The sequence below is a fragment of the Entelurus aequoreus genome, linkage group LG08, assembly GCF_033978785.1.
Source record: "Entelurus aequoreus isolate RoL-2023_Sb linkage group LG08, RoL_Eaeq_v1.1, whole genome shotgun sequence".
Classification (NCBI taxonomy): Eukaryota; Metazoa; Chordata; class Actinopteri; order Syngnathiformes; family Syngnathidae; genus Entelurus; species Entelurus aequoreus.
In genome coordinates, this window is record NC_084738.1 from 34,049,732 (window position 1) to 34,074,373 (window position 24,642).

General features: G+C 38.1%; 1 protein-coding gene across 12 annotated transcripts in view; it reads left to right on the forward strand.

Annotated features, from left to right (window-relative positions):
* dhrs7cb (dehydrogenase/reductase (SDR family) member 7Cb) overlaps window positions 1-24,642 on the forward strand; it is a 34,411-nt gene that overhangs the window by 4,257 nt on the left and 5,512 nt on the right. For 2 of the 12 annotated variants that reach the window (XM_062056350.1, XM_062056351.1), the window contains exons 2-5: window positions 15,546-15,702; window positions 18,024-18,136; window positions 23,332-23,542; window positions 23,603-23,695. In XM_062056350.1, the coding sequence (XP_061912334.1) occupies window positions 15,549-15,702; window positions 18,024-18,136; window positions 23,332-23,542; window positions 23,603-23,695 (571 nt within the window). In that variant the 5' untranslated portion in view covers window positions 15,546-15,548. Of the gene's footprint in view, window positions 1-6,260; window positions 6,475-6,575; window positions 8,752-8,817; window positions 8,949-12,125; window positions 12,271-15,545; window positions 15,703-18,023; window positions 18,137-23,331; window positions 23,543-23,602; window positions 23,696-24,642 lie in introns of those variants that run through there. The other 10 variants (XM_062056342.1, XM_062056344.1, XM_062056348.1 and 7 more) reach the window with 9 other exon arrangements.

The window sequence follows — 24,642 nt, forward strand, 5'->3', positions numbered from 1 at the left end:
CCGCCCCCAAACCCCCACCTCACCCCCGACCAAGCTCCCCCCCACCCCCCACCTCCCGATATTGGAGGTCTCAAGGTTGGCAAGTATGCTGTATGTAATATGGCTTTTAATTTTTTGCGGCTCCAGACAGATTTGTTTTTGTATTTTTGGTCCAATATGGCTCTTTCAACATTTTGGGTTGCCGACCCCTACCCTAACCAAATAACTCTAATTAAGTCTTTATTATAATAAAGACTTAATTAGAGTTATTTGGTTAGGGTTAGGGTCCGGGTTAGAGGGTTAGGGTTATAATAAGGCCATGCCGAATAAGGCATTAATAAGTACTTAATAATGATAGTTAAGAGCCAATATGTTACTAATTTGCATGTTAATAAGCAACTGATTAATGGTGAATATGTTCCCCATACTAAAGTGTTACCATGTTTTTTTACTGGTGCATAAAATGAACCGTGCATGAACATCACCTTGTTCAAACAACAAAACCAACACAGTGCATAAACGCACTACAAATTACACACCTGCAAACCAGTCAGTTGTTGCCGTATCCGTAATACGCCGATAGGGAGAAGTTTGTATTTACACGATGAGTCGGGTGTGTTTTGACCTCCGCCGAACCCAGGTTAAGAACCACTGCTCTAGAAAGAGGTTCCGCAGCCTCCGAAGCAGAACCTCCAGGTTCTGTAACAGTTTCTTCCCTCAAGCCGTAAGACTCTTGAACGCATCATAATTAAATTATCCCCTCAACTCCCCCCAAAATGGATTAACTCGCTGGAATAAAAAGGACAATATAACATACATCCATAAACGTGGACGCATGTGAAAAAGTGCAATATATTTATTTGTACAGTAATCTATTTATTTATTTATATATATTTATATATATTTATTTATTTTATATATATATTTATATATTATTTATATATATTTATTTATTTATACATGCACCTTATTGCTTTTTTATCCTGCACTACCATGAGTTTATGTAACGAAATTTTGTTCTTATCTGTGCTGTAAAGTTCAAATTTGAATGACAATAAAAAAGGAAGTCTAGTCTAATGATGATACAAAAACAAAATCATGAAATGGAATGAGTTTGAAATGAAATGACTTTATTTCGGTCATAGAATCAACAATTTTGTGTGATCAATTTACAAGTGTGATCAGATTATACATTGATTGATTGAAACTTTTATTAGTAGATTGCACAGTGAAGTACATATTCCGTACAATTGAGCACTAAATGGTAACACCCGAATACGTTTTTCAACTTCGGGGTCCACTTAAATTGATTCATGATACAGATATATACTATTTTCATAATACAGTCATCACACAAGATAATCATCAGAGTATATATATTGAATTATTTACATTATTTACAATCCGGGGGATATGGAGGGGGTGGGGGTGGGGGGGGGGGGTAGGTTTGGTTGGTATCAACACTTCAGTCATCAACAATTGCATCATCAGAGAAATGGACATTGAAACAGTGTGGGACTGACTTGGTAGGATATGTACAGCAAGTAGTGGACAGAGAGAGATCAGAAAGTATAAGAAAAAGTGTCTACCTTTGATTATTTACATTTGATTATTTACAATCTGAAGAGGTATGATGAGGAAGGTAGGGTGTTAGTTTAGGGTTGAAGTTGCCTAGAGGTGTTCGTTTAGTGCGGTTTTGAAGGAGGAGGATAGAGATGCCCTTTCTTTTACACCTGTTGGGAGTGCATTCCATATTGATGTGGCATAGAAAGAGAATGAGTTAAGACCTAAGACATATTAACAATCATACACGTACACACACAAAAAGAAAAAGGAATAGGCTGAAGCCAAGGCTTGTATTTGCCTATCCTATACATTCACTGAAAATTAGATTGCCTGGACCATCAACGTTCAAAAAATCAAAGGGGTGAAAGTAATCGTTGCTATATTTTATAATTTTCCATTATTTCACCTTTCAAGGCTTTCTTAAACCTTAACAAAGAACCATGAATTGATTAACGTGGACCCCGACTTAAACAAGTTGAAAAACGTGTTCGGGTGTTACCATTTAGTGGTCAATTGTACGGAATATGTACTGTACTGTGCAATCTACTAATAAAAGTTTCAATCAATCAATCAACTACATGTCTTCAACTCATCACTGAGCTTGTTCCACCATTTAACTCATAAAACTGAAATACATTTGTATTTTATATTCGTTCAAAAATCAATATCCCCCGTAAATTATAGTTTTCTCCTCTCAATTTAAATAACCTAAGAATACAAGCTGGAAGGCTGTTGTTCTTTCTTCGAAACACAATTTCCATTGTTTTTAAAAACACAATATCTCAAAATTTTAACGCATTATAACTTATGAATAATGGATTGGTAGGTTCATAGTAGCACGCTTTGTGTATTATTCTAATTACCCTTTTTTGAAGTTTAATTATTGGGACTATGTTTGTTTTATAAACATTTCCCTAAACTTCAACACAATATGTTAAATATGGAAAAATAAAACAATAATATAACACATGCAGACATTTATTATTCAGCATGGGTCTTAGTTTATAAAGAATAGCAATGGATTTGGATATTTTTCCCTTTATATATTCAATCTGCTGTTTCCAACATAATTTATGATCAATTATTATTCCCAAGAATTTAGTTTCATATACTCTATCAATTTCCACTTGATTTCATTTTAATTTTGCTTCACAATTTGTCCTTGCACCCCTAAACACCATACATTTAGTTTTCTTATCATTTAATGATAACTTATTAATATCAAACCATTTTTTTAGCTGAAGCTTCTCAACCTCTATTATCCTCAACACTTCCTTCAAGTCTTTTCCTGAACAATATACATTTGTATCATCTGCAAACATACTACATTTCAATTTATTAGATACTGAACAAAAATAATTTAAATAAAGTATGAATAACTTAGGTCCCAATACCAAGCCTTGTGGAACCCTACAAGTTATTCTTCTTGGCTGTGATTTAGTCCTATTAATTTCCACATATTGAGATCTATTACTTAAATAACTACTTAACCACTGTCGTGAAACACCTCTTATGCCATAGTTTTTTGCTGAAGTAAGGAATGATAGATTGTGTCAAAAGCTTTACATAAGTCAATAAATACACCAGGTAAAAATAATGATGATAATAGTTGAATTAGCTAACCGTAGTTGTCTCAATGCGGGTTGAATAAAATATATAATTATTAGTAATAATACATACAATTAAAGTAGTGTATGATATAATAATACATTCAACAGTAATTCAATTGCAATCAAAAAATTAAAGTTTGTTTTGCCTCTTTTACGTTTTTCAGTTAATTTTATGGCAAAACATTTATTTGTGGAAACTATTTAAAATGATTAATTAATGAATTAATTAAATTTGTTATTATATTAGTGGCTTTTAATATAATGATTAGAATAATCAATATTATCAGACCGATGCTCGATGGCTGGATGGCGTCCTAATGTGTTGGGAATAAATACAAATAAATATTACAACCACACAATCTCACATAATCCAATATAGGGGACTGTGAATACAGTACTGTAATACTGTATATTACAGTATTTTCAATTGTGTGTTATTTATTTGTTGCGCAAAATCTGTGCCCTGTTTGCAGCAATAAATATATGTATGTATACTGTGTATGTATATACATATATATATATATATATATATATATATATATATATATATATATATATATATATATATATATATATATATATATATATATATATATATATATATATATATATATATATATATATATATGTGTATATGTCTTAAATAGATTATCCAAACAAATAGTGCTCAATACCGTGGTAGAGCGCAATATATGTGTGTGTTTTTTTTTTGTTTTTTTTTTTCTCCACACATACATACATATATATATATATATATATATATATATATATATATATATATATATATATATATATATATATATATATATATATATATATATATATATATATATATATATATATATATATATATATATATATATATACATATATATGTATATATATATATATGTATATACTGTATACTTATATATATATTTTTTTGACAATATATATTTTTCTCAAAAAGCATCTTCATGTCAAAGTGAAAACTGGTTTTTCTATTTGCTGTCGATGAATTGAAAATATATAATGTAAAATAAGTTCTATATCCTTTAAAGCGGCTGACCTAATTAATCAGATATTCAGGTAGTTGATGCCTGCAGTGAAACAATTAGTGACAGAAACATCTGCATCTGGGAGGTTCAGTCTGTGGTTTATTAGTATTCCTGCTACAATTCCAATGTTAAGACATAAATACATGTTTGGAATTTGTTCGAGTGAGAAAATACAGTACTGTAATACTGTATATTACAGTATTTTCAGTTGTGTGTTATTTATTTGTTGCGCAAAATCTGTGCCCTGTTTGCAGCAATAAATATATGTATGTATACTGTGTATGTATATACATATATATATATATATATATATATATATATATATATATATATATATATATATATATATATATATATATATATATATATATATGTCTTAAATAGATTATCCAAACAAATAGTGCTCAATACCGTGGTAGAGCGCAATATATGTGTGTGTTTTTTTTTCTTTTTTTTTTTCTCCACACATATATATATATATATATATATATATATATATATATATATATATATATATATATATATATATATATATATATATATATATATATATATATATATATATATATATATATATATATATATATATATATATATATATATGTATATACTGTATACTTATATATATATTTTTTTGACAATATATATTTTTCTCAAAAAGCATCTTCATGTCAAAGTGAAAACTGGTTTTTCTATTTGCTGTCGATGAATTGAAAATATATAATGTAAAATAAGTTCTATATCCTTTAAAGCGGCTGACCTAATTAATCAGATATTCAGGTAGTTGATGCCTGCAGTGAAACAATTAGTGACAGAAACATCTGCATCTGGGAGGTTCAGTCTGTGGTTTATTAGTATTCCTGCTACAATTCCAATGTTAAGACATAAATACATGTTTGGAATTTGTTCGAGTGAGAAAGAAGGTTCTTTGGTCTGATAAGACAAAGATTTAGCTTTATGACCATACGACTAATAGACACTGTTTGGCAAACACAAAACATTGCTCATCAATGTTACGATATACAAGATGTAGTATGAACACAATGTTTTTTTTTACCAATATCTTTATGGCAAGTTTACCAATATCAAATAACTAATTAATTACTGTATTGCTGAAACATGTACTGTATATATAACAATTAAAAAATAATGCAACATTTTTGGACGAAAATAACCTTTCTGTTGATTCCACTGTTATAACATTTTGAATGTATTATCATCAGGTCAACCTCAAATAATAGTCTTCTTAGTTCTGAATAAACAACTGAGCTGCAGGAGTATGTTGTGACGGTGGGGCGGCAAGGCTCAGATTGTCGTCCAGAAACTGGACGTTTCCTGATACGACTCCAGCTTCTGCCATGCTAGTCACTGCTGTTGTGTCCTTGGGCTAGACACTTCACCCACCTTGTTCCCAGTGCAACGCGCATGTTCACAATGTTTGTGGCATGCACGACTCCCTTGATAAAAAGATAGTTCCTGGTATGTTTAAAAAAAAAAAAAAGTTAAAACAGATATGGAATTTGAATTTAAATAGTTAATAGGACAAGTTACTTCAATGTAAAATAGTTGCTTTAACTTGAAACTGTAATTTATAAGATGTAGAAAGCAATGTTTATTTTTCTTACAGGAAAGTTACATGAGTTAATACACAAAGTGAATGAAAAGTTCAATCAACTTGATAACTAACAGCATTTTACTTAACATTCTTCTATTAGTTATTGGCTTCTTTGTCAGAACAAAGGCATCACTAAAGTTGAGTTGAATTGCAACTTTGTGCATACGGTATCATGGTTTTACATATATATTCAATATTAGCTTAGCTTAATGCACCAGTGCCAGTGTATCATCACCATCGCGTGTGGAAAGCCGTATAAAGGGGGCAAGATATAATGCTTAAAACACATTGGAAATTTAGCGCCCTCCAAGGATCCGTGCAAAAGTTGCCAACAGCTCCTTTAATTGACACCGATTTGTAAGAATATGTTTTCACTTTAACATCAAAGTAGTCTTTTTTTTGTTGCTAATTTTGTTCAAAAATGCCACATTGAATTGACTATTTTTGTCACAGCTCAGTCTCGAACCCACAACCCTCCCAATACAAGATCCAACACTCTGTCTGGCAGCTTGCCAGGACACGCCCCCGCACGCGCAGTGCGCTTCACACCCACACTTCGCCGCAGCTGCCGGCTTTCATCAATCAACGCACCTGGCAGCAATCAGGAGGACAGCATAAAGATCAGTCACTCCTTGGAACCTACGCCGGAACGTCGTTAACTCTTGTAGTAAGCATTACGTCTCTGGCTTCCCTCTCGTTGTCCTCGCCTGTCTTTTGTCTTTTGCCCCTTTTTGCCTTGTTGACTGATGTCCCCTGTTCTCCTTGCAGTGCCCACCTTGTTCTGTGTGCTCGAGCGCTGTAGCTCGACCTCCACCTGGAAATTGGACTGCCTCCCTAAATCCTCGATCACCCGTTTGGACTTGGACATTGTTGCTTGCCGCCTGCCCTCGACCACCTGCCTGTCCCCGGATCTCCCATCAGGTACCGCACGTAGTCCCTGCTACTCACTTTATCCGGGAACCATTCAGAGACCATCCGTTTCTGGGTGCTGGAGGCTCCTGTCGCGCCTGTGGTTTTAGGGAGATCATGGCTGAAGCAGCACGACCCGCACATCTCTTGGACCTCCGGAGAGATCTTGGCATGGAGCACCCGCTGCCACGCTAATTGCTTGAAGGCAGCCTCTGCCCCCAGCAGGACCATTCAGAACCATAAAACCCAGGTAGACCTCACTACCATCCCAGAGTGCTATCATGACCTCGCTGAGGTTTTAAGTAAGGAACATGCTCAATCCCTACCGCCGCATAGACCTTACGACTGTGCTATCGAGCTACTTCCCGGGGCTCCCCTACCTTCCAGCCGTCTTTACAACTTGTCCCTTCCCGAAAGAGAGACCATGAAGAATTACATTTCTGAATCACTGGCTTCTGGAATCATTACCCCGTCCAAATCCCCTGTGGCGGCAGGGTTTTTCTTTGTGACCAAGAAGGACGGGTCTTTGCGACCTTGCATTGACTACCGGCACCTCAACAACATAACTATCAAGAATAAGTACCCACTGCCCCTTCTGAACGCATCTTTTGAACCCCTGGCACCAGCCACCATCTTCACTAAGCTCGACCTTCGCAATGCATACCACCTGGTCCGGATCAAGAAGGGTGACGAATGGAAGACGGCGTTCAATACTCACCTCGGCCACTATGAGTACAAGGTCATGCCTTTTGGTCTCACTAATGCTCCCGCAGTTTTCCAGACGCTGGTCAACGACATCCTTCGTGACATGCTGGACCAGTTTGTTGTAGTTTACTTGGATGACATCCTTATTTTTTCTCGCAACCCGCAGGAACATCAGCAGCATGTTCGTCTGGTTCTTCAGCGACTTCTGGAGAACCGACTCTTTGTCAAGGCGGAGAAGTGCTGTTTTCATGCCTCATCGGTGGACTTCCTTGGCTTCATCGTTGAGAGGGGTCACGTCAGGGCTGACCGCGGGAAGGTCAAGGCAGTGGTAGCCTGGCCACAACCCGCTTCCAGAACAGAACTCAGGAGATTCTTGGGCTTCGCTGGATTTTACAGGCGATTCATACGTAATTTCAGCCGCATCGCTGCACCCCTCAATGCTCTCACCTCGTCCAAGGTAAATTTTTTGTGGTTACCCGAGGCCGACCGTGCTTTCAGTGGGCTCAAGACCAGCTTTGTCTCCGCACCTGTTCTCATCCATCCTGACTGGGACTGTCCATTTTTGGTAGAGGTGGGCGCCTCTGATTCAGGGATAGGGGCCATACTTTCCCAGCGGTCTAAAATTGAGAACCTGCTTCACCCATGTGCATTTTTTTCCAGGCGACTCTCTCCGGCAGAGCTTAACTATGATGCTGGGAACAGAGAGCTGTTGGCCATCCACGAGGCGTTAGTGGAGTGGAGACACTGGTTGGAGGGGGCAAAGCACCAGTTCCAAATTCTGACGGACCATAGCAACCTTCTCGCCATCCGATCAGCCAGAAGGATCAACAACCGTCAGGCGAGATGGCAACAGTTTTTTTCCCGGTTCGACTACATACTGTCTTACAGACCAGGATTTAAGAACCAGAAGGCGGACGCACTATCTAGAGTGCACATAGCGGAGAACACTTGCCCTACTACCCCCGAAACCATTCTACCATCAACCCGTATTGTGGGAATGGTATCCTGGAGAGTGGAGGACCAGGTGAAAAAGGCTCTTCAGGCTCGTCCAGGTCCTGGGAGCGGACCACCAGGCAAGCTGTTCGTCCACCGCGAACTTCGGCTCCAGGTCCTGGATTGGGCACATTGTAGTCTTTTTTCTTGCCATCCGGGGTTCCAACGAACCCTGTCCTTCATCCGAAGACGAATTTATCGCTGCTTGTACTGCTTGTGTTCGCAGCAAACCGTCACACCGACCTCCGGCTGGCCTCCTACACCCTCTGCCGATTCCTGCTCGTCCATGGTCGCACATAGCGTTGGACTTCGTCACGGGCTTTCCCGTATCTAGAGGTAACAACACCATCCTCACCATTGTTGATCGTTTTTCCAAAGCAGCCACTTCGTTCCTCTCCGCAAGCTGCCCTCTTCGTCCGAGACAGCGGACCTCCTTACCTTGCACGTCGTCAAGCAGCACGGAATCCCCATGGACATTGTTTCTGACCGGGGCCCTCAGTTTACCTCCAAGGTATGGAAGGCGTTCTGCAAAGGGATTGGGGCTTCGGTCAGCCTCACTTCGGGATATCACCCCCAAAGCAATGGACAAGCCGAGAGAGCCAACCAGAGCTTGGAGACCATGCTTCGCTGTGTTTCCCAACATCAGCCCACGTCCTGGAGCAAGTTCATCCCGTGGGTGGAGTATTCCTACAACGCCATGAAGAGCTCCGCCACCGGTATGTCTCCTTTTGAATGTTCTTTGGGCTACCAACCTCCCATGTTTCCACAACAGGAGCTCGAGATTGCAGTACCCTCTACGAGGGCCCACATTAAGAGATGTCAGAGGGTGTGGAGAGCCGCCCGTTCGGCCCTGTTGAGGGCGTCCGAGAGGATGTGTCGCAGTGCAAATAAACATCGCATCCCTGCCCCTTCCTATCAGCCGGGACAACGTGTCATGTTGCTCGCCAAGGATCTTAGCCTTCAGGTACCCTCCAAGAAATTAGCTCCCCGTTTTGTTGGTCCTTATCCCATAATTTCCATAATCAACCCGGCATCTGTTAAATTGGCTCTCCCACCCTCAGTCAAGCGACATCCGGTAGTCCATGTGTCCCAGATCAAACCGGTGGCGGAGAGCGCTCTATCCCCCTCAACCCCTACCCCGCCCCCTCCTAGGTTCCTTGAAGACGGCGACCCGGTTTGGACGGTAAAGAAAATCCTCAGGGTCCGTCGGCAGGGTAGGGGGCTGGTATACTTGGTCGACTGGGAGGGATACGGACCGGAGGACAGGTCTTGGGTGCCGGCCTCCTACCTTGCAGACCCCTCTCTTCTGGAGGACTTCTACCGTGCGAACCCGGGGGCCCTCAGGCGCTCGTCTGGTGCCTCGCCTAAGGAGGGGGGTACTGTCACAGCTCAGTCTCGAACCCACAACCCTTCCATTACAAGATCCAACACTCTGTCTGGCAGCATGCCAGGACACGCCCCCGCACGCGCCGTGCGCTTCACACCCACGCTTCGCAGCAGCTGCCGGCTTTCATCAATCAACGCACCTGGCAGCAATCAGGAGGACAGCGTAAAGATCAGTCACTCCTTGGAACCTACGCCGGAACGTCGTTAACTCTTGTAGTAAGCATTACGTCTCTGGCTTCCCTCTTGTTGTCCTCGCCTGTCTTTTGTCTTTTTCCCCTTTTTGCCTTGTTGTCCCCTGTTCTCCTTGCAGTGCCCACCTTGTTCTGTGTGCTCGAGCGCTGTACCTCGACCTCCACCTGGAAATTGGACTGCCTCCCTAAATCCTCGATCACTCGTTTGGACTTGGACATTGTTGCTTGCCGCCTGCCCTCGACCACCTGCCTGTCCCCGGATCTCCCTTGTGCCTCTCCTCTTGGTCAGACGAAGTTTTTTCCATCACGCATGTACAACATCCTCTTGAATAATTTACATGGTTAATTCTACACTTAATCCTGCATCCAACACTTAGAGTAGCATACACATCCCACACAATCATCAAAAGGTTACAATAAACCTGGTAACCTTAAGCTCTTCGTGGTGTCGTCTCCTTCCAACCCTCACGTACATAACAATTTTACAGTATAGTATACAGTAAAAGCAATGAAAGACTGATTATATATATATTATATAAATAATATAATATTACATATTATATCTATATATTATACATTATATATATAATATATAATATATAAAGAATATATTTATATTATATATATATAATATATTATATATATTGTATTATGTATTACTATTATTGTCTATTGTGAGCGAACTGTGGTGCTGAATTTCCCCCAGGGATCAATAAAGTACTTTCTATTCTAAACATCCAAATGGGATGAGTACTTTTGCGAGTCACTGTACCAATGAAAAGGATTAAATAAATGTAAACTTCTTCTAACTCTTTTACAAATATGTAAAAAAAAGAAAGTCCATTGCTCATTTTGTTTATTTTTTCGTTTTTATTCTCCATTGTTTTCATTTTGTTATAATGGCTGTTAAGGCTATAGCCCTGTATTGGCTCAGACTTGCTCTTGTTTTTTGCATATTTGAAATTAAATATATCAAATCAATCAATCAAAGTTTAGTTGTATGGCCCTTAATCACAAATGTCTCAAAGGGCTGCACAAACCACAACGACATCCTTGGCTCAGATCCCCCATCAGGGCAAGAAAAACTCAACCTAATGGGAACAACGAGAGACCTTGGAAGGGACTGCAGAAGTGGGGATCCCCCCTGGGTGACCGGTGCAATGGATGTCGAGTGGATACGGTTAATGATGTGAGAGTCAGTCCATAGTGGGGCCAGCAGGGGATCCTCTTGCAAGTAGACACAGAGACGTCACCGACTGATGCATAAAGAGTGGTCCACCCCGGGTCCTGACTTCATGTGCAAGTCCAGTCCATTGGGAGACCAGCAGGGGATCATCTTGAATGGAGACAAGTCAGCAGCGCAAAGACGTCACCAACTGATGCAAAGAGGAATGGTCCATCCTGGGTCCCGACTTGGAACAGTTAGCGGGTCCTCCTATGTCGAGGCTGATCCGTGGTCACCTAATAAACTCTCCACCCAGGACAGGGGGGGCAGAGCAGAAAAGAGAGACAGCAAATCAACTGGTCTAAAAAGGGGTCTATTTAAAGGCTAGAGTATACAAATGAGTTTTAAAAGGATGATAGGGGTAACTTAGAGCAGTGATTTCCAACCACTGTGTCGCGGCATATTAATGTTCTATGAGAGACCATCAGTGTGCCATGGGAAATTATCTAATTTCACTTATTTGTCTATAATGCCCAATTATGTTTACATATTTTGTGTTGGATCTTGAATTATTACGCATGGGTACTTACTGTTAAAGCCAGAAGTGTATACAGTGTATATGTTGCATATGTTGTATATGTTGCCAGGATAAGAAAATAAATACACATTAATTATGACAGTAGTGTTCTGTTTATCTAATGGCTTTGGCTTGTTCCTCTCTGAGTCAATATGTCCCTTGCTCATGGTTTTAACAAGTAACAAGTGAACCAGTTGATACAACTGGTTCACTTGAAAACAGCTGCAGGTAAACTAATCATGGGAGCGTTCTCCATGCTGGCAAGAGTCGAGCATGCTTCAGATAGCTGCAGTGCACCAGGCAGTATGTGTGTATTCCTGGCCCAATCAGGCGCAGGCTATTATAAGCGACTGGTTCTACTGGACACCCGTGGGCCAGAGAGACAAGCAATGGCTATGTGAATGGACGGTGGACGTAGAGGGAGGAGAAAGGCCGCTGTTACCTAACTAAACCTGGAAAAAAACTGCTGCCAGTCCGGCAGAAGGATTAGCTTCCTCCGACGTGCTGTAAGGGGACCAAGAATAACAAGGATTACAGGTGTGTGTGTTGCCAATGCATGTGCACTCACAAACTGACTAACCCGCTGGGCCTAATATTATATCAATCCAAATATGGAGCTGAGGTTGGCATTTGATCTCAAGAGTCGTTATGCGTGTTGGGATGAATTAAAACATAGTTGGGCTAGTTAAGGAAACTTGCTGATTATCAAATTATTGCAATGTTTGCAAAAGTGGGCTTGAGGCTCCTCTTGGGATATCCAATGTTTGTATTTAGGCGATGGCACAGGGGCATGGACAGAATATATTTAGCTGTTCTCCTTACACACACTTGAAATGGTAAGTGCACTGACATGTGGCTCAAAATTGACGCATAGAGCAATATTTAGCAACATTTAGGGACACATTTTCGATGGTACAAGCTATTACCTTATTTTGTCTTTCTATCCAGCCTTTTCTAATGATGGCAAATCTAAAGCTTTGCAATGTTCACTATGTTTGACTAAAACACTAAAATATATTTCTAACTCTAATTTAAATAAGATAAATGTGTACAATATGAAGATAATGTAAATCTCCAGTAGTTGTAACGAGACAGTAAATTTGATTTAATCATTCCGAAACACATACTGTAGACCAGCAGTGTGACCCCGAAGCCAATATTTCGCCAGAAGCTTGCTTTTATTCGGCCTTAGCATATTTTGAGTATAAAATAGTCATTATTAATGAGCTATTGCATAGGGCTTGATCTACTAAAGCACGGGTGTCCAAAGTTTTTCCACTGAGGGCCGCACAATGAAAAAATGAAAGCATCCTGGGGCCATTTTGATACATTTAATTTTCAAAACCATATATATTGTACCTATTAGGGCTCCCCTCAATTTTGGTGAGTGTCAAAGGTTCTGGGGACTCAAAAGTGTCTGAGTCATTAGTGTTAAAAATAAGTTATACATTAATATTTTTTTACTTTCAACGCCTGAATATCTATGATCAACTTTAGGTCTATCCATCAACATACTGTAAAGTAAAACTTCTTTGTAGCTTTAATGCCCTTTTTTGTAAAAGAAAACTATGTTTTTTAACCCCTCCCCCCATGTTTAAAGTGGAATATTTGGTATGAAGTAATTATAGCCTTAAATAGGTTCATTATTGTTTTTTGAAAAAAAGGTCTTGGGTATCCAAAAGGGCCCTAGTCATAAACGTGTTGAAAATAAGACAATATGTCAATATATATTATTTTTACTTTCAACACTTAAATCTCTAGATCAACTTCAATTCTAGCTGTCATTTATAAGTTTTCCTAATTCTTAGTTTTTTTTATGTTTTATGCCCTTTTTGTCAAAGAAAACCTTGTTTTATTTATATGGCAAACACAAAAAATATGCTACATTTCCCCCCAAAAGTGGAATATTTAACATGAAGTAATTAGAGCCTTGAATAGGTCAATAATTGCTAACATTAATTCTAATTAACTATCATTTTTTGACAGTTTTCAAGTAAAAACTGCCTTCATGGCAGCTTTGTATTATTATAGTCAATACTGCAACATTTTGTCATTACACCGGTAATAGTATTTTTAAAAACAGCTATAGGCCGCAAATGGCCCCCTGGCCGCATTTTGGACACCCCTGTACTAAAGGTAAATTAAATTGATTTGTTTTGGTGTCTACTATTATTTTTTAATGGTGTTTGTGTTCTCCATATATTATATTATTATTAATATAATATATCTTCTATGTAAAAATACATATTGCGCTATGGATAATTTCAGATTCAGGCTGCGCCGTTTTGTGTCTTATTTACGTGCCTCCACTTCGACAGCGTTTTCTCCCTGTCAGCCATTTGGTAAGTTTTAGCGCTTCCATAGCCAATCTACTGACAGATAGAAGTTCGAATTATACGCTACTTTGTATTAGAAATAGCAACAGCAGAGGATGCATGTGCATGTACGAGCCAGTCTGCCCCACAACAAGAGGATAGCGACAAAGAAGGAGCTTATTTACTACAGCGGTAACTACAATGGCGGACTCACGCAAAGCCCTTTGGGTAAATATTTACCATGTATGGAGATATCCTCTGATATCCGACGTTCCAATTGGGAGTAATGTCACTAATGGGACAAATTCTGAACAACTCGTCTGGAGGAAGTATGAGCCACGATTTGATTTACAATTTTCGGGACTTATGCAGATTCCAAATATACAAAAACAGGTACCAGTAGGTAAGAAAAGTAGGTTTTGCATCATAGGTCCCATTTAAATAGGACGGTCTGCACTCCTTTTGCATTACTTGTTATCATTAGTACACGCGGTCTTAGTAGATCACCCGCAACACTCCCACTATACTTTTTATTTTGATCTTCGTACAGTGATTCTCATACTGTGGTACATGTAAGCCAAAAAATCAGTTGATCAAACTTCAGTGTTTTATTTTCTTATATTCAAACACAGCGTTACAGTTCAAACTGTGTAATGTTGCAGTGGCCAAAAAGGTTAAATATACTTGTTAAATAAAACCTCGGCCTTGTTATTAATGAAAACTGAGGCCTACTTCGCTACTATATTTTAATGTTGGTCATTATGGTGGTACTTGTAGAGCCAAGTGTTTTCTGGGGTGGTACTTGGTGAAAAATGTTTGAGAACCTATGTCTTAGTTGATAGTATTGTCTTATTAGATATTGCACTAATTTGCTTTGTCACCTATAACACAGAGTAAATATGTTTATGTTTAGATAGATTAGCACATATTGACCTGTTGGATTGGTTTTAGCATCTGCAATTGACGAAATCCTTCTTTTTTTGTGTGCCCTGAAATGGACGCCTATCTACTGTATGTAATGTAGGTCAAAATATGCTTGGGTATCTGAACATCCATTCATCCATCCATCCATTTATCCATCCATTTTCTATATCGCTTATCCTCATTAGGGTCTGGAGCCTATCTTAGCTGACTTTAGGCGAGAACCTTAGACTGATCGGCTATCTGAACGTAACATCAACAACTAACTTTGTGTTATAGGTAACTAAACGCATTTATATAATATCTAATAACTTTCTTTCTAGTTGTCTCATTAATAGGTAAATTCAGAATTAATTTCATCTTTACAATATGCTGAGTATGCAATACAAAACCAACTGAACAGGACACTCCTGGCCTAGAGGGTATTATCGTGTTGCACATCAAAAGGAGGGGTAATGGATGTTGATAGTAGATAAGTGGCACGCCTTCTTAGACCTAAACGGGATCAGAAGTGTACTGTCAGCGCATGTTGTTGTTTCCTTTGCTCACACTGATCCTTTGCTCCCTACTCTGCAGAAAATGGCACTCCCGTCAGTGATGATATTGCCCCTGCTGATTGTTGTGGCGGCAGGGGTGTATTACATCTACAATGAGGTCATGCATTACATGGCCAAGTCTCTGGTGCGAAACAAGGTGGTGGTCATCACTGATGCTGTGTCCGGTGTGGGAAATGGTAAAGTATTTTTACATCATACACTGTAAAAAAAAAAAAAAGGCATTGTAAATTCATAGTAAATTACTGGCTAATAATTGCATTACCTTCTGAGTAAAATTTACTATAATTGACTGTGAAATATCTTAACAGCAATTTCTTGTAACTGCAGAGGTTTTTGATTTTACAGTTAATTACAATAAAGTTACTACTGTATATGCTGTAAATTAAACATTGTGGTTTTATAGTTAAATACTCTTTAACAGCAGACTGCCACCTACTGTACAAAAGTGTGCAACGTTGTTTATGGAACTCATTAAAAGACAAGTCAGTTTGAATTTACAGTAAGTTGTTGTAATATTAAAGAGGACTATGATTACAGTATTTTTACTGTGAAATAACAGGTACTTGCAGTGAAATTTTAGTGTATCAAATTTTTATCGTAATTTCTTGTAATGTCACAGTGCATTTTGATTATAATATATAAATAATATTGTACTGTGAAATAGTATTATTAAATGTTGTGGAATCCTGGTAAAATTTTACAATTTTTTTCAATTATTTATCTCCAATCGCAGTATGTTCAATAAAAAAAAAAGATAATTAGTCATGCAAAGTGGTGATTTAGGAAGGGCAGGAAGGATGTAAAAGAAAAAGGGTGAAAAGTTTATAAGCCTTTTTTAAAATATCAAGAAGAAAATTACTGTCCTATATGTCTGTTGATTATAGGATGGTAATGGATAAGTATTAGATAGGGTTAGTGTTACATCCTTGTAACTGTTTTGGACATGATGTTTGCTTTTTTTCTGTGTGTGGTAGTTCAGTTTCTGTCCTGCGCTTTTATTTTGTAAGTTTAACTTCCTTGTGCCAGGCACAGGCTTTCACACCTGCTGCCTGATTCACAATCGGGACACACCTGTGCCCAGTTGCTATTTCAGGATCGATAGCTATGTGCACATGGACACATTTTTTCGGATTAAAAACTTAGCCGGAATACAAATGCTCAATGTAAACACGCCATTCGGAATATTCTAACCCGATCACACACGTTCGGATCAAAATTTAATTGGGATCGAGACGGGTGGTTTTGAAATTATCCTTACTGTGCATGTCTTTGATGACAGCTGTACTTTGGTACTTTGTTGCTCTAAAACCGAGACTAGCAAAAACAAAGGTATCTTCTTGAATGTCATGTGTCGATGTAACAATAAATGGAGTGATCCAGTTGTCGTCTTAACTAACTGTTTTATTCACGACCTTACAGCTATGCTAAGTGGTAACTGCTAGCATCAGGGGCATACAGAGAATGTCGTTACATGAAGACGCCAACCCATACATATCGCAACATAAATGGCACAGAACAGCTCCACTTTAAAAAGAGAGATAAAACAAAAGTAGTGAACAGAAGAAAACAATTGATAAATAAATACCATGATAACGTATGCACAAAGCTATGTTTTTTTTTTTTACAGTGGAAGTCACTGCTTTTTCAGCACAAAGGATGAGACACTTTTCCTATTATGGTATATGGTGCGCATGTCAAAGTAAAGTATTCCGATTTAAGGTGTGATGCATAAAAATTCACATCATAATCGGATAATTTTTTTCATGTACACAGGAACATTGTAATCCGAATTATGATCAGATGAAATACATTTTGCCATGTGCATGTGGCGAATAATTTTGCCACACCTAGTGTGTGTGTGACAATCATTGGTACTTTAACTTAACTATTGTCTGATGCTGTGTTCTATTTACCTGGGAAGTGGGAATTTGGAGCTGCCTTGTCTGAATACAAACAATATATGGGAAAATATGCACTCTTTGTGCCACCTTCAAACTCGGTGGATGAAGAGAAAACACAGACGCTAAGGCTAGCGATGTACATCGTATATACCCACATGAAATAAATGTAGTTTACACTACAGTGACGTCACCATATTTAAACATACAATACATTGTATATGGCTGATTTACTGCAAAAAAAAGTAATCAGATATGCAAATAATGGATATTATAGAAGTGGACATCATTGTTTTCATCCGGAGCAGCCGCACCACTAGAACAAAAGTGGTTAAAAAAGGCCACTTGATTCCTATTGGCCTGCAGCGTATTCTACAGATACAATTCACACGGCCCACATCAGAATTCTACACATAAGCTGGAAATGGCTCAAATGACAGTCCAAAAATACAAACCAAGTATTTGACAGAAGGCCAGTACCTAAGTCGTTGTCTGCCCCAAAGAAAAGTTTCAATGGCGTGGGTGTGCGCGATTGATCATTTTTGTCTACTGTGCTCTCAGGATTATTGTTTTCTCAATGTCTGTCTGTTGTCTTTCAGAGTGTGCTCATCTCTTCCATAAGGGCGGAGCGAGGCTCATCCTCTGTGGGACTAACTGGGATAAACTGGAGTCTTTGTATGACTCTTTAACAAATGATGCTGACCCGAGTGAGGTAAGGGTAAAAGAAGTTATAATTTAAATCATTACTGTTTTTGAACAAACACTTAATTCACACAAAAATTAATCCAGGGGCATTGCCAGCATTGACATAAGTAATGACAGTATTGTGTAAGTCAACCGCTCGTGCGCTTGTATGCATCATCATCCTCTCCACTGTCTCCATTTCCGCGCTAATCACTGCCGAGCCTGGACAACACAATAGCAGGACATCCTCTGTGACAGTGCTCGATGTCAAGTCAGTACAATCCACATATTCACAGGCCACAGGAAGAAAGTAAGCAAGCAAGTAAAATGTATTCATATGATGTGCAGGAAAAGCATAAAATACATTACAACTTAAAAAGTACAAAGAGGCTAAACATTAGGTCTGCGAATCTTTGGGTGTCCCACGATTCGATTCAATATCGATTCTTGGGGTCACGATTCGATTATAAATCGTTTTTTTTCGATTCAACGCGATTCTCGATTCAAAAACTATATTTTTCCGATTCAGAACAATTCTCTATTCATTCAATACATAGGATTTCAGCAGGATCTACCCCAGTCTGCTGACATGCAAGCAGAGTAGTAGATTTTTGTAAAAAGCTTTTATAATTGTAAAGGACAATGTTTTATCAACTGATTGCAATAATGTACATTTGTTTTAACTATTAAATGAACAAAAAATATGACTTATTTTATCTTTGTGAAAATAATGGACACAGTGTGTTGTCAAGCTTATGACATGGGATGCAAGTGTAAGCAACTGTTGTCACAATGTGTTGGTGACAAACCCCAAGATGCAGAGAAGGAAGGTTTGGTGCAGGAAAACATAATTTAATGTCCAAAATAAAAGTAAAACACAAACCAGGAATCAGGAAAGGCCAAACTGGTAACAGGAAACAGGAACCAGCATACAGGAGGCGAGGAACAAAAAGACAGCAAGCTGCAAACAGCTACAGAATACAGCTTACCGTTACAACGACAAGTAGTAGCTACAACGACAGGTAGTAATGACATCAACAATCATTACAATGACATCGACAAGTATTAGCGACAGGTAGTGATGACATCGACAATCAATACTCCAGCACTGACCGGAGGTCAAAGCAGGTCTAAATAGCAGCTGGATGATTGACACCAGGTGTGGCCAGGTGCCAATCAGCTGCAGTTGAGGGGAACAGCGCTCAGGGAGACTAACAGGAAACTGAACCAAAATAAGAGCGCTTACAGGAAATAAAGACAGAGGGAAAACCAAAACATAACTAAACTGTCAGTGACAAACCTGACAGTTATGACTGTTGCTGGGTCGGGTTTGGTTTTGGAATTGGATTGCATTGTTATGGTATTGCTTTGTATTATTTTTGTTGCATTGATTAATTAAAAAAAATTAACAAAAAAAACAAAACAAAACAAAAAAAATAAAAAAATAAAAAATAAAAATATATATATACATATATATATATATATATATATATATATATATATACATATATATATATATATATATATATATATATATATATATATATATATAAAATGAGAATCGATACTGAATCGTACAACGTGAGAATTGCGATTATAAATAAATAAAATAAATTTATATGTATATATATAATAAAATACATATATATATATATATATATATATATATATATATATATATATATATATATATATATATATATATATATATATATATATATATATATATATATAGCTAGAATTAACTGAAAGTCAAGTATTTATTTTATTTATATACAGGACTGTCTCAGAAAATTAGAATATTGTGATAAAGTTCTTTATTTTCTGTAATGCAATTAAAAAAACAAGAATGTCATACATTCTGGATTCATTACACATCAACTGAAATATTGCAAGCCTTTTATTATCTTAATATTGCTGATTATGGCATACAGCTTAATAAAACTCAAAAATCCCATCTCAAAAAATTTGAATATTTCCTCAGACCAAGTAAAAAAAAAGATTTATAGCAGCAAAACAAAATCAAACATTTCAATTAATGCACTCAGTACTTGGTTGGGAATACTTTTGCACGGATAACTGCATCAATGCGGCGTGGCATGGAGGCAATCAGCCTGTGGCATTGCTGAGGTGTTATGGATGCCCAGGATGCTTCAATAGCGGCCTTTAGCTCATTTGCATTATTGGGTCTGGTGTCTTTCAGCTTCTTCTTCACAATACGGTACCCCACAAATTCTCTATGGGGTTCAGGTCAGGGGAGTTGGCAGGCCAATCGAGGACAGTAATGCCATGGTCAGTACACCAGTTACTGGTGGTTTTGGCACTGTGGGCAGGTGCCAGATCATGCTGGAAAATCTCCATCATCTCCATAGAGCTTTTCAACAGATGGAAGCATGTAGTGCTCTAAAATCTCTAGAAGCGTCTGACTTGGGCTATGGAAAAGAAGCACTGGACAGTTGCAGAGTGGTCCAGAGTCCTGTTTTCAGACGAAAGCAAGTTTTGTATTTCATTTGGAAGTCAAGGCGCCAGAGTCTGGAGGAAGGCTGGAGAGGAGAAAAATCCAAGTTGCTTGAAATCCAGTGTGAAGTTCCCACAGTCAGCAATGGTTTTGGGAGCCATGTCAGCTGCTGGTGTTGGTCCACTGTGTTTCATCAAGTCCAGAGTCAATGCAGCTGTGTTCCAAGAGATTTTAGAGCACTATATGCTTCCATCTGTTGAAAAGAAGCTCTGCTTCTTCCTACTCCTTTTCGAACATGTTGAAAAGAGAAACTGGAAATTGTGATGTATCATGTTGTATGCTTGCATGTTCGAAATAAACTCAAACTCAAGCTCTATGGAGATGATGATTTAATTTTCCAGCATGATCTGGCACCTGCCCACATTGCCAAAACCACCAGTAACTGGTGTACTGACCATGGCATTACTGTCCTCGATTGGCCTGCCAACTCCCCTGACCTGAACCCCATAGAGAATTTGTGGGGTATTATGAAAAAGAAGCTGAAAGACACCAGAAACAATAATGCAAATGACCTTTAGGCCACTATTGAAGCATACTGGGTATCCATATTACCTCAGCAATGCCACAGGCTGATTGCCTCTATGCCACGCCACATTGATGCAGTAATCCGTGCAAAAGGATTCCCAATCAAGTACTGAGTGCATTGATTGACATTTTAAAATTTTTGATTTTGTTTTGCTGTTATAAATCCTTTTTTTTTACTTGGTCTGAGGAAATATTCAAATTTTTTGAGATGGGATTTTTTAGTTTTCTTAAGCTGTATGCCATAATCAGCAATATTAAAATAATAAAAGGCTTGCAATATTTCAGTTGATGTGTAATGAATCCAGAATGTATGACATTTTTGTGTTTTTAATTGCATTACAGAAAATAAAGAACTTTATCACAATGTTCTAATTTTCTGAGACAGTCCTGTATATAATAAATAAATGATAAATGGGTTATACTTGTATAGCGCTTTTCTACCTTCAAGGTACTCAAAGCGCTTTGACAGTATTTCCACATTCACCCATTCACACACACATTCACACACTGATGGCGGGAGCTGCCATGCAAGGCGCTAACCAACAGCCATCAGAGGCAAAGGGTGAAGTGTCTTGCCCAAGGACACAACGGACGTGACTAGGATATATAAGAAATACTTGAATTTCAGTGAATACTAGCTATAAATATACTCCTCCCCCTTAAACCCGCCCCCCGGCCCCGAATTTGGAGGTCTCAAGGTGGCAAGTATGAATATGATTGAATCAGATAACGGTAGTATTATTCCATTTGGAATTTCATTCATGTGATGCTACTTGTATCCTTTCACAATAATTCAGTTGGATTTGATGGAGGAAATGAACACAGCTGAAAATTGACTGATTTGATAAAAGGGGCTGTTTCCAAATACTGTAGCTCAAAGTTGCATCTTTCAAACAAAAAAAATATAACACCACCACCAACTAGCTTATGTTACCATTAGTGGTTTAACAGAACATATACTATTTAAAAATATCTAAACTTTTCGCAATTCCTAATTATATTGAAAACATTTTTTTAATAAGCAATTGATCTCATGCCAGCTGCAAGAAGGTCAGCTCTGTCAATCACTACACTGCATGGCCTTGTACATCCCGTGTGTATGCATAAATTACATGAACTACAAAATAACTTATCTGTGGCCTTCCATCTTAAAAGTTAATATGTTTAAACAAATCTGCTACCTTGATGCCAATTTACTTTGGATTCACTATATACATACTACTGGTTAACATTGTTGATGATATGGAGATTTCAACACCTGCAAATTGGATACTCAAACTTGGACTATGGATGCACATTACAATCAAACAGTTGAGTGTAAAATGTACAATACTTACAAACACGTTGCAGGGCTCAACATGACTGACACATTCTGCTAAAGGCAAAGACTACTTCCTGGCTACAGCAACACAGCGTAGTCTATACAGTATTGCCCCAGAGGTCAGTTCAAAACTTGGGAGTGTAAATATTTTTGCAGCAAATCGCTAAAAACACTAGATAGTCCTGTTGTACAGAGGAACTTGGACCGCTGTAAACACATTGGCAGATCTTTGCATAGGCATTTTAAGATTGTCAGCAAACATTGGAGCCAAACCTGTGATTTACTGTACATAACTTAGACCTTTCTCAAGTTCTCGTAATGTGATTTATGTAACTAAGGTCTTGCTGTAGCTTGTTTACTTCAGATGCCGTCAGTAGTCATATGTTCAACTTCTTTAGTTACACTAGTAGTGTTCCTCAAGGTTCCATTTAAGGTCTTCTCTTTTTCATAATTTGGGCTGTTCAACTGGTGGCCCGTGAGTTCAGTTAAAATAACTTGTGAGAGACTCACATTTTTGCAGCAGATTCTTAAAAACACCAGAGTGTTGTCATAGAGATGATCTTTGACTATCTTTTTTGCGAATGCTCCTTAAAAACAGCAGAGCGCTCCTGCAACTGACAAAATAAATATACCAAAATCAAATAGAGGACGCTGGTTCTCCAGAATATACAAAATAAAACACATAGTGAAGGGGGAAGTCTGGTCCTCAGTTCTTGGCCTTCTGTAAATGTGGCACCCAAAACAAACTAGTTGAATATACCTGATCTACAAACATGTTGTGTTGTTTAGGTCCTAATGATTGAGTCTCATGTCCTGGTAGATATACACTTTAAAGTCCCCACACTGTGTGTCTTCACAGACATTTGCCCCCAAACTGATAATCCTGGACTTCAGTGACATGGAAAGCATGGAGGATGTGGTGGCAGAGGTGGTGGACTGTTATGGTTGTGTGGATGTGTTCATTTGTAACAGCAGCATGAAGCTTAAGGCTCCAGTGCAGAGTGTCTCTCTGGAACTGGACAAAAACATCATGGACGCCAACTACTTTGGTCCGACCACTTTGACAAAAGGTGAGTTTGAAGCAACGACCTTTGGTGTAACCAGATTTAAAACAATGAATATCACCACAGGGATTCTTCCAACGATGATTCCGAGGAGATCAGGGCAAATTATTCTGGTCAACAGCATCCAAGGCAGACTGGCTGTGCCTTTCAGAAGTTCATGTGAGTTATCAACAGCACTGAATACTTTGCAATTGTGACAATTGACGCAACACAATATAGAATCCGACTGCATCATGAAATCATGAAATTAGTGAGCATACTCTTATCACCTTTTGAATGTCATAATCACTTCTTCAATGTGTACATTTGATCAATCTCATAGTACTACAGTATGTCTATACATTACTTTTTAGTAGGGATGTCCGATAATTTTTTGCCGATATCCGATATTCCGATATTGTCCAACTCTTGATTACTGATACCGATATCAACCGATACCGATATCAACCGATACCGATATATACAGTCGTGGAATTAACACATTATTATGCCTAATTTGGACAACCAGATATGGTGAAGATAAGGTCCTTTTTAAAAAATAAGATAAGATAAATAAGATAAATAAATTAAAAGCATTTTCTTGAATAAAAAAGAAAGTAAAACAATATAAAAACAGTTACATAGAAACTAGTAATTAATGAAAATGAGTAAAATTAGCTGTTTAAGGTTAGTACTATTAGTGGACCAGCAGCACGCACAATCATGTGTGCTTACGGACTGTATCCCTTGCAGACTGTATTGATATACATTGATATATAATGTAGGAACCAGAATATTAATAACAGAAAGAAACAACCCTTTTGTGTGAATGAGGGGAGGGATGTTTTTTGGGTTGGTGCACTAATTGTAAGTGTATCTTGTGTTTTTATGTTGATTTAATTTTAAAAAAAATTCCGATATTACATTTTAAAGTATTTATCGGTCGATAATATCGGCCTGCCGATATTATCGGACATATCTACTTTTTAGTACTGTCAAATGATTGATTTTCTTTATGAGATTTTTCACATTTGTTTCACTTGAAGGCATGTCATTTATTTGCTCAAAACTTGGTAACATTTTATTTAAAGTCCAGTCAGGGTTTATTTTGAATTGAGATTTGCCTT